This window comes from Cornus florida, unplaced genomic scaffold, assembly GCF_030987335.1.
Source record: "Cornus florida cultivar Cherokee Brave unplaced genomic scaffold, ASM3098733v1 CherokeeBrave_3.0.0_Hap2_Chr06, whole genome shotgun sequence".
Classification (NCBI taxonomy): domain Eukaryota; kingdom Viridiplantae; phylum Streptophyta; class Magnoliopsida; order Cornales; family Cornaceae; genus Cornus; species Cornus florida.
In genome coordinates this window covers 75,116,800-75,128,183 of record NW_026775576.1, presented here as the reverse complement: position 1 = coordinate 75,128,183, position 11,384 = coordinate 75,116,800, and the positions used below count along the sequence as shown (strand labels likewise).

The following is an 11,384-nucleotide window of genomic DNA, read 5'->3' as shown; positions in this document are numbered from 1 at the left end:
CCTGTGAGGGCACTAAGCCAAAAATATGAACAACTTTTCTCTGAATTTCTAACTTAGCTCAGCCAATTCACACTTGCTGCCTAGAACACACAACAAGTAAAACACTCTTACACACAAGTATAGTTGCAAGAATATAAAGATAGACAATAACACCCACAAATTTACAGAAGCACAAGACTTCCAACCTTTTACTATTATTCACAAAACAGTACAAGGAAAGGCCTTAACCTACAAAAGCATACAAGAGTCTCTCACAACACAACTCTGTGTCTCACTCTCAATCTGTCCTCTCTACAGAACCCACATTAGCAATATATAGGCAAACTCTCAAAACGCCTACAATTGCCCACTAAAGTGGTGGATGACACCCCCATCCACCTAGGGTCGTGCTGGCACCCTCCAAGTGTGCCAGCACTACATATGCAGTTGACAAGCCCAACTGCTAGCTTGTTACTATTTTGTTCATTGGTTGTCGTCCCCTTGGCCAAAAAATCTTTATGACAAATTTACACATATTTCCCTAAATTGATGCCCCTTTTGATCTTGATTGCCCCCGTTACTTATTTATGTTGTTATTGTACAATTATGTCCTAAATAAAAATAAAAAATAAAAAATAAAATAAAAAAATAAAAAACCTCTGTAATAGTAATAGTTTGGAGGTTTACGATATGTGAATATTAAAGGTCATTTATGTGAATTGATTTCATATGGGTAAGAATTTCACAAAGCTTAATGCAGGAAAATTGCATCAGATAAATGGTGGTTTTGAAACTGAAACTCTCAACTAGCTTCCACAGTTCAAAGTCACTTTTTTGTTTGCTATTCCAGGAAGGATAAATAATAAGCTGACAATGAAACGAACGGTTAGTGAAATGGAAAAAGTGAGTGAACAAAATACCGAAGCTTCAACTTCAAAATCATCCTAACCACCGCCGAAGAAGAGACGAGGCCCAACACGATGCAAGAATGTCGTAAACGCGACAACCTTATTGCCATTAAGGTATATATCATCTTATATAGTTTACATAATTAGACTATATTCAATATGAAGGAGAAAAAATGATTTATATCTTTATTTTTGTATTAAACATCTACAATTGCTAATTTTTATTTAGGGTTAATAAGTTTGGACAGCCGATCGGCCCTGAAAGTGGTACATATACTAATTATTTGGGAACACTTGCCCGGGATACTAAATTAGCTCATTTGTGCTACAAAACTTGGTGGGAGATACCTAAACGGCTGAAGGAAGATATGTGGAACATTGTAAAGGTAAAACCCTTCTATGACATTAAAATAATTTTTATGGAAAAAGTGGACTAACATGTAGCAATTATCACATTTTCAGGGAAAGTATGATGTGGGAATCATGTCAAAACAGTGGACATTATCCTTCATCGAAAAAAATTGAGGGGGTACAAATGTGAATTAAAAAGTGAATATTACTCGGTTAGGGATACAGATGTAGAAAGATTGGCAAACCTACCACCTGATGTTAAAAAAGAGCATTGGGAATTTTTGGTTAGGCATTGGGGTACGCCTGTGGCGAAGGTAATCCTCCATCTACCAATTTTGTTTAAAGTCAATGAGTTGAATTTATAGTTTACCTGCTTTCAGTCATTATTTTAGGTGGAATGTTCTCTACTCAAAGACCGTTTACTTTTTCTCAATTTTGTAGGAGGTTAGCGAAAAAAACAAAGAACGTCATGGGAAGCAGACAATGATGCATACTACAGGGACAAAAAGCTTTGCACGTGTTTCTACCGAGGTTAGTTGAAGTTTTGGCAATATAAATTATTTCAATTCATATGTCGTTGAATGATTATAAATGTTAGTGGTAAATAATATATATATCACAATGTCTATGTTTCTTTTATAGATCGAGGAAAACGAAGGTATTTAGCTTTCTCATGCAGATTTTTTCATTCGCACACATATAAATAAGGATGGCAAAGCTACTGATGCTGCTACTTCGGAGTTGATTGTAAGTTTTCATGCTTCCATTTTGCAAAAAAAGGGGTCACATGCCTTGAAGTGACCAATTTTTAAACTTTTTGCGGTGTATTAGGGGGTCACATGCCTTGAAGTGACCAATTTTTAAATCATCGGCCCGTGTGGAGGCATGTTAATTTCATTGTTTATCATCGGCCCGTGTGGAGGCAATTTACTTTCTTGTATTTGTTGAAAAACATGGGAGTATGGGATCATTGTATGTGGAGGCTTCTTGTTGATTGATTTGTGTTATGGATGAAAAGTATTTGTTATTAATCTTAAAGGGATAATGAGAATTAGTTTCTTTTGAATAAAAAAATAAGACAAAATAATCCCATCAACCATCTAAACTAGTGAAGTTCATTGATAATTATTATAGTGACACCAGTTCGTTCTTCATTTCCTATGACATAGTGCAATGTTGATATATTATAAGGGACAATGTCTCTAAACTAGTAAAGTTCATTGATCTTCCCAAATTCCTCAGAAAATTTCTCATAAATGTGACTAGTCTTCTAGATGCCACATACAAAACTTGGACTTGCTGTAGTAAACAAAAATTAAAGATAGATTTAACTTTTAGACAAATTCACATCAAAAGGTAGGTAAAAACCCATAAATGAGAGAACTTCATAAAAATTCCGAGAAGGAAAAAGATGAATATTATTCAAGACCATTAGAGCTAACATCACAGAATAAACATATTGCCTCTAATAGCAAATACGGGTGCACCTGCACAAAAATAGGAAACCCAAAATTATCTCCAATGGTATGTATAAACTCAAAACTGTTCCTTTTAGCATGTTTGTATGTACCTTGTTACAGAAATTCCCAACTAATGCATTTAGCTAGAAGAGCTACTGAAATTCATTCTTCAATTCCTGTGGGAGTCGTTATTGAATTATATCATTTGCTCATATTATGCAGTACCTTGTAGTAATAATTATCCAGCCAAAGTTTTCTTATCTAATACTCCTAAGAGCACTAGGCACCGGTCAAGAAAATGAGGCAACATTAGCCTAGTTTCTAACGGTGTTGAATTGGAATTGTTCGTTAGTATATTTGAATTAGCACCTCCTCTTTTATTGTGTGTTCTGTAAGCCTAGTTTCTGTCTGGAGGTTTTCTTTTTCTTCTTTCATTGCCTTCGTTTTTAAATGTGTTTTCTATTATAATATTTTCAACTCTTTCATTGAATTCATAGCTTTTTAGATGCTTGAGTACTTATTAGTTGATTGAAAAGGGAAAAAAAATTAATGAAGAAATATCTAATTGTTGAAACTAGCTACTTATTAGGTTTAATTTTCTGGGTTTACCTTGTAATGGAAATTTTATATTGATCATTTTGTGAGCCTTCGTTTGTAATGATGCTCTGACTTTCTTCATTGGCCTCACTTTTTTTTCTTCTCTCTTCTGAAAAGAATTTGGATTAGTGTTTTTTATATGGTTATTAGCTCTGCTTGAGTGCTTGAAGTTCATTCTATCTCGTCTGCTTGGTGTTGCTAGGATTCCTAGCTGATTAGCTTTTGGTGTAATTCATTACATCACCACTACTTGAAATTCTCTCCTATAATTTTTATGTTTATGTCACCTTTTGATACTCGTGGCTGCAACTGTTTTTCGTTTTCCTTTTCTTTTATGGGGTGTTTATTGTGCTAATTAGTATTTAAGCATATTTTCTTTTCTCATTTAAACTTAGTGTTCAAATTTAATTGAGAATTCGGCTATGGAAATTCTCTTTCATGTCTCAATTTCATAAAAATGATAGGAACTTGGACTCTTTCTGACTATTCATGATGTTAACGGTTGGAAAAGTAGCTAGATTTCTGTTGCCCAAATCCTTAGTCTTGTAAAAATGGAGTAATTAACTTTGGACTTTAACCTTTTATATAGCTGGAAAATCTCAATTTCTTGCATTTGGACTAGAAATTTAAAAAATTGAGTCCATTTTTCACCGCTGCTCTTTCACATTACTCCAAAATCTCCCTCCATTCTAAAAGTCAGATATACCGCCAAAATGTTGGACACGAAGCATTCTATTTAATTTATTTTCTATACATTCATTATTCTGTCTCTTTTTTTTTTCTTTTTTTTTTTTGTATGTGTGTGTGTGCAGGAAGACATAAAAGAACTTCAAAAAAGTTACTCTAACTCGCCTATTGGCAGTTCCAATGATATGTTCTCCGTTGTGAGGGGAGAAGAGAGAACTGGTCGTGTGTGGATGCTTGGCTTCGGGCCTACACCAAGCGATGTTTGGGGGCCTTCTCCTAGTAAAGCTGAACTGATTAATAAAGCAAAAAAATCTGATGAGGAGGCACGTGTAGAATTGTAGGAGACCATTTAAAAAATGCAAGCCGATTATGACAAGAAGTTGGAAAATTTACGAGCCAACTATGACGACAAGTTGGAAAATTTACAACAACAGGTGGCTATGCTAATGCAGATGCAACAACAAAATTGTAGTGGACACGTATATTTATTATTAGTTTTACTCTTTCCTAAATATATGTTGACTTATGCCAAGATTTCATGTATTTTGTTTTGTTATTTCGAAGGGTTCTGATTCTTTAAATGCTCCTCCTAGACTATCCCCAAATTCATTTTCTAGTCATGATGCCAATTCAGTTAAGGTTATGAACTTTTAATTTCTCTTATATGTTAAATTTCCATTTATTATAATGTGCGCTTAACGAATTTATAAAAAAATGTAGGGTAATTCAAATTAAATGGGCAAGAAGAGTTGTTGAAGTTGAAGCTGAAGATGGGGTCGTGGCTGTGCTTTCTGAATTTCCTTCACCTTGGATGGGTTCTTTTTGAAAAACTTGTATTACATTTGTCAAAAATTCTTAATTCTTTTTGTGTGACATTTAGTAGCTTTATCTAGACAATTTGGATGGTATTTTCATATTTGCAGGTTAACTTGTGGTTGTATTAGTATACATTTTGGCTTTTTGGTTGACATTTGCCAGCTTTATCTATTGGTAGCCAATTTCGATGGTATTTTTCATGTTGGCAGCAGGTTAACTTGTGGTTGTATTATGTAAAAACAATTTGGATGGTATTTTTATATTGACCTATGTTATATTGGATAACATTTATTAGCCATAAAGATATTTTTTTCCAAAAACAATTAGGGGGGGGGGGGGGAAATATATATATATATATAATGACTTTTGAGAGTGCTGGCATAGTGGGGGAGGAAAAAAAAAATTTAAAATTAAAATGCCCCTTTATCAGCGTTTTTCCAAAAAACACTAGTAAAAGCCTTTTACCAGCGCTTTCTGGAAAGCGCTGGTGGTAAAGGCCTACCGACACAGGATTTACCAGCGCTGATAAAAGGCAGAACTGTTGTAGTGGAATAATAACACCCACAAATTTACAGAAGCATAAGGCTTCCAACCTTTTACTATTATTCACAAAACAGTACAAGGAAAGGCCTCAACTTGCAGAAGCATACAAGAATCTCTCACAACACAACTCTGTGTCTCACTCTCAATCTGTCCTCTCTACAGAACCCACATTAGCAATATATAGGCAAACTCTCAAAACCGCCCAAAACTGCTCACTAAAGTGGTGAATGACACCCCCATCCACCTAAGGTCGTGCTGACACCCTCTAAGTGTGCCAGCACTACATATGCAGTTGACAAGCCCAACTGCTAGCTTGTTGGCACGCTCTGCTTATGCCACTTGTCCATAAGAAGTTGCACATTATCTGCCACCTTCTATATATCAGCATAGTGGAGGAAAACCGACCCCAACCACCTGTGTGTTGTCCCCTCAGATCTGTGCCACATGCATGAGAAGTTACTCAGCACACCCCCACTCCCCATAATATATGCACACGAGTGGGAAGTGTTAGTAACTGGCCCCAACCAACTGAGCCCACTTAGCCATCTTCTGTAACCATAAACCCTGTCTGAGTCCCTTGAGCCAACCTTGCACGCTGAGCCTTGCCTACGCCCACTGCCTTGTGCCCATGTCCCTAACTTGACTATGCCACACGTCCATGACTTGTGTGGTCCATGCTTTAAGTAACATCTGAGCCAACCTTGTGAACCTAACCCGTGCCAAGCCCACTAATCTGCACCCACATATAAATGCTTCTGAGTGCACGGCATGCTAAGCTCTGTATGTCCGTGCGCGCGCTCTACTGCTCGCACGCTACCACTATGAGCATGCGCTGATGCTTCTGTGCGCGCGCACTGATGCTTTTGTGTGCACACGCACCATGTTGTGCACCGCAGCACACTTGTTTGCCCTTTGGTAGTTTTGATGTTCCCCTCTTGTGCAACCATCTTGGAGTGGTGCAACATGTGCCCATGCACGTTGGCTAAGCCCTCGAAATAAGTCATGCCATAGCCTAACCGATGTGCCCCAACGACCACTCCTTGGTATAGTCCTTAGGGAAATCAGCACTCTGACAGTAGTAAACATTACCTATGCTTAAGGAGTTATAATGGTCTTTTAGGCCCTTCCCGACATCCAAACTGAGTGTCGTTTACGCCAACCATCTTCTATGGACTCAAGGTACCTCCCATAAAGTTGCCAAGCCAAAACCCCAAACTTCACTTTTTACCATATTTACGAAAATGCCACTAGGCACCCCCCAGTGCACGCTGACAGCATCCCATGGCTGTCAAGGGGCTTGTCAAGGTCCAAACCCCGTAACACTAGGCCACTAGACAAATTTTGGAGTAAAATGATCAAACTCTACTTGTGGTACACGTATTGCCTTGCATACAGACATACGCATTTACGTATACCTAATAAACATATCTCTATATATGAAAATTTGTATATATTAATAATTAAATCATTACTCGTGAATCTGGTTAATATTAATATATACATATATTAATAAAATATTAAATAAAAAAATAATAATAATAGGAATAATGGCACGGACCTACCTGGGACCGGGGAATTTTTTTTTTTTCCCTATTATATATTAGACTTTTTAAAATATATATGCCTTGCCCCCGATGAAATTTCACAAATACCCCCTGAGGATGCGGCAAGTGGCATGGGCCGGATATGGATCGCGGAAACGAGATCGGGCCGAATGATTGAAGTATGATCCATGCCAAAGCACCCTGGAATGGGCCGAACGTGGGGGGTCCACCGAGGAAGGTCAAGCCCATTGCAAGAGCCATCCCAGAAGGAAGAAAGCTTTCGGATATAAGCCCAATGTAATTGGTTAACTGCAAAAAATGTCATGGCCTATAAATAGACCATGACGGGTGGAAAGTGAGGAGGAAGGCTAGAGAGAGAGAGAGAAAGAGAGAGAGAGATGAAACTAAATCTTGTATCTTCAATTGGCGCTGTCTGTGGGAAACGAGGACGAAGATCAATTCGAGCTCGATCAGTACCATATTAGTTCAATCGACTTTGTGAATATGCAGTGTGACTTCTGGAAGTTGAATCCAGATCAGTGAGATTATAGTTTGCTCCGAGAGAATTCTTGCTTATTGTGGATTCTGAGGCATTTGCTCTGGAAGGACGCAATTGTGATTTGCTCAGTTGCAGTCAGATCCGACGAGTTTGAAGCTAGAAAAGTTCAGATCTAGCAAACAGCGACGACGATTCGGTAAAGTTAAGCCCAGATCTAGCAGAGTTTGCATCGGTAACGCTTAGATCTGTTTCGAAGTTCGTAATTCATGCCTTTGCTTCGATCCGGAATCATGATAGGGGGTGACAACTCTAATATGGTTGAGAACATCCAGCAAGTGAAACTTAATGAGTTGATGAACATGATTGAAGCTCTCCAGAGAGAAAATGCAGATCTAAGGAATGAAATACAGCGTCAAGAAGCTCCGGTAATTCCACGACCACTTCCGGTAGGAGAAGAAGGTGCACGTACCGATGCAGCACATCACGGTGAAGAAGTTGAAAAAAATCTAGTAGATCCTCACCGCGAGGAAATCCGGCGAGACGGTTTGCCGCCAAATCTTCCTCGTATGGATGATCGTGAAGGATCGATTCACATGGATCCACGGCGTGAGCAGATCAGGCGAAACGAAGCAATGACTTTTGATCCACATCAAGAAACGCTCAGCCGAGGTGAAGCAACAGAGTTGATTCGTCAGAAAGCTATGCCTCCATGGCGCAAGGACTTCGTTGAGGATAGATCATTCGATCCGACCTATCGGCCTTCCATGACGACGTTCGACTATCACAACTCAGAGAGAAGATTAGTAGACCAGAGAGCAGCCGCGGGGTTCCAGAGGGAAAATGAAGCACTCCGTTCAGCAGCTCGAACGGTGGATTCACCGTTCACCGATGAGATTCTGAATGCTCCGAGTCCGAGGAAATTTTCCATGCCCGTTTTCATTCTATTCGACGGAACGACTGATCCGATCGATCATGTGTATCACATCCAGCTGAAAATGGCTCTAAACACTGAGAATGATTCTTTGATGTGTAAGTGCTTTCTTACGAGTCTGGCAGGACCAGCTCTGAATTGGTTCAAGAACCTGCCGAGGGGTTCGGTGGATAGTTTCCGAAGCCTGTGCGATCGGTTCATAAGCCAATACTATGGAAACAAGCGTCCAGCGAAAGATATTTCGAGCTTATTCACAATGAAGCAACACGCTGAAGAGCGTCTCCAGGCTTTCCTAACCAGGTTTAACCTCACCAAGAGCATGGTTATTGAATGTCACCCTTCAACGACAGTTCAAGCATTCATTCTGGCTATGAATCGTAGCACCCCGTTCCACACAAGCTTGGTGGTCAACACGCCGAGGACTATGGATGAACTTAACGAAAGAGTCGATGCATTTGTGCGCTTGGAAGAAGAAGAAGCAACAAACGCTCGGAAGACATCCATTATATCCACGGAAGAAAAGACCAAAGCAAATATCAGGCAAAAACAGGTCCAATCGCAACGCTCCTCGTGGAAATCCGAGAAGAGGCCCAGAGAGGAATAGCTGATTACTCCATTGAAAGTTACCATAGCAAGACTGTACCAAGAAAATAAAGATAAGTTCCGACCTCCTTTACCAATCAGGCAACCTCTCGAACAGAGGGATCAGTCTAAACACTGTGCATTTCATTCTGATTTTGGCCACCAGACTAACGAATGCAGGAACCTAAGGAGACAGGCAAAGATGCTGATAGCCAGAGGGGAGTTCGCAAGTTATATTCAAGGACCAGCGGTGGACCAGAACCGGCCAATGGAGCATGTGAAGAAGAATTAGAAGTTGAATTCTCACAACACACAACCAGTTCGAGTAATTAATGCAATTCACGGTCGGCCATAACCTGCTGAGGAATCAGATGAATTACTTCGAACACGCCTTCGTCAGGCACGGATGAAGAGAAGGATAGGCAGTGTAAACACTCTGCACCAGCAGAGCGCATCAACGCAAATAAAGTTTGACACAGCAGACTTGTTGCGTGTTCAGATCCCTCATGAGGACCCGCTGGTCGTAAGTTTGACAGTGGCCAAATGCTTAGTGCGCAGAGTTCTAATTGACCCTGGAAGTAGTTCGAACATCATGCCAAGAGATACATTCGATCGGCTCGAGATCAAACGGGATCAGCTGAAATCCACCGAGAATCCACTAGTAGGGTTTGATGGAAAGCGAGTGGAGCCCGTCGGCACGGTGGAGGTAGCGGTACATGCTGCCGAAAGGGTTTTGATGGAAACCTTTGTAGTTGTTGAAATTCATCCCTCTTACAATCTTCTGATGGGCAGAGGGTGGATCTACAGAGTTCGAGGTGTTCCTTCCACTCTGCATCAGGTAATGAGATGCCTGGCACCAGACGGAACCAAAGTGATTGACATTCATGGAGACCAAGTTGCAGCTAAAGAATGTTACTCTGTAACGCTGAAACATGCCGGAAAGGGGAAAGCTCCCATTCGTTCAGTAAGTCCGAGATAGCAATTACAGGAACCTCCCCCCAGGCAGAATGGAGAGGAGGAACCAGAGGGCTTGACTGAAGAACCCCTGCTTGATGTGCAGATCAATCAGTTCCGACCGGAACGGACAACCAGAGTAGGGGAACGACTCGTTGAGGAGGAAAAGCAGGAATTAGTTGATTTTTTGTCTCAAAACGCAGATGTGTTCGCATGGAGTCACCTAGACATGCCCGGGATCGATCCTTCGGTATCCTGTCATTCCTTGAACGTTAATCCCAATGCAAAACCTGTAAAGCAGAAGCAGCGACGGTTTGCCCCCGAGCGCAACCGAATTATTGCCGAGGACGTTGATAGGCTGCTTGATGCGGGGTTCGTAAGAGAAGTGCACTACCCCGACTGGCTATCGAATGTGGTCGTTGTGCAAAAGAAAAATGGGAAATAGCGCGTATGCATTGATTTTACCAATTTAAACAAAGCTTGTCCGAAGGATAGCTTCCCGCTGCCAAAGATTGATCAGATGGTGGATGCAACAACTGGATATGAACGCTTGACCTTTTTAGATGCTTATTCGGGTTATAATCAGATCCCCATGGACCTCGCTGATGAAGAAAAAACTTCTTTCATTACTGAACGCGGGACGTATTGCTACAAAGTTATGCCATTTAGACTGAAGAACGTCGGGGCAACTTACCAAAGACTTATTAGCAAGATTTTTAAGGAACAAATAAGGAAGACAGTGGAGGCTTACATTGATGATATGGTGGTCAAGAGTAAGAAGAAAGCTGATCATGTGCAGCATCTTCGAGGCGTGTTTGATGTTTTACGGCGATATGGAATGAAGCTTAATCCGACCAAGTGCTCGTTCGGTGTAAGTTCAGGCCAATTCCTAGGGCACGTGGTTAATCTCAGAGGCATCGAGGCAAGCCCTGCCCAAACAGATGCTCTGACTAAGAATGCCGAGCCGACGACAATCAAAGAGGTGCAAACACTTACGGGACGGATTGCTGCACTGAACCGTTTCATTTCCAAATTGTCAGATCGATGCAAACCATTTTTTGACACAATCCGGAGCCACGGCAGGCAGGTTTGGGGAGATGAACAACGCCTAGCGTTAACTGCTCTGAAAAAATATATGCAGAACCTTCCGGTACTGTCAGCTCCAGAGTCAGGCGAAAAGCTATTTTTGTATCTCGGAGTATCCAGCATCGCGACAAGTGGCTTTCTGATCCGCTACGCAGAAGGGAAGCAATATCCAGTGTTCTATGTTAGCAAAACAATGACTGAGGCCGAAAGACGTTATTCAAAGGTAGAGCGGGTGATACTCTCGCTAGTGCATGCGAAAAGAAAGCTCAGGCATTATTTTGAATCCCATCCTATTATCGTTCTAACCACTTTCCCTATCAGAATAATCCTGCACAAACCAGATCTCTCCGGAAGAATGACGAAGTGGGCCATAGAGTTAAGCTCATTTGATATCACATACGAACCTAGAACAGCAGTCAAAGGGAAGGCGGTGGCAGATTTTTTACT

At 40.6% G+C, this 11,384-nt stretch overlaps 1 protein-coding gene and 1 long non-coding RNA gene across 2 annotated transcripts; both read left to right on the top strand.

Annotated features, from left to right (window-relative positions):
- Positions 1-3,432: 3,432 nt before the first annotated feature.
- Positions 3,433-4,864, top strand: LOC132314932 (uncharacterized). The gene is made up of 2 exons (XR_009483543.1): positions 3,433-4,461; positions 4,703-4,864. It is a non-coding gene; the product is annotated as an uncharacterized LOC132314932 (long non-coding RNA).
- A 4,207-nt stretch (positions 4,865-9,071) lies between these two features.
- On the top strand, positions 9,072-10,296 carry LOC132314358 (uncharacterized). Its single transcript, XM_059813235.1, has 3 exons — positions 9,072-9,191; positions 9,298-9,861; positions 9,958-10,296. The coding sequence occupies exons 1-3, from the start codon at positions 9,072-9,074 to the stop codon at positions 10,294-10,296; spliced, it is 1,023 nt and encodes a 340-aa protein (XP_059669218.1).
- Positions 10,297-11,384: the final 1,088 nt, after the last annotated feature.

Excerpts from the sequence above, each read along its gene's own strand:
- LOC132314358 (XM_059813235.1), top strand. The coding sequence starts at position 9,072 with ATGCAGGAACCTAAGGAGACAGGCAAAGATGCTGATAGCCAGAGGGGA. Across the intron at positions 9,192-9,297 it reads CATGTGAAGAAGAATTAGAA|GCACGGATGAAGAGAAGGAT; the intron begins GTTGAATTCTCA and ends CGCCTTCGTCAG. Across the intron at positions 9,862-9,957 it reads GGAAAGCTCCCATTCGTTCA|ATCAATCAGTTCCGACCGGA; the intron begins GTAAGTCCGAGA and ends CTTGATGTGCAG.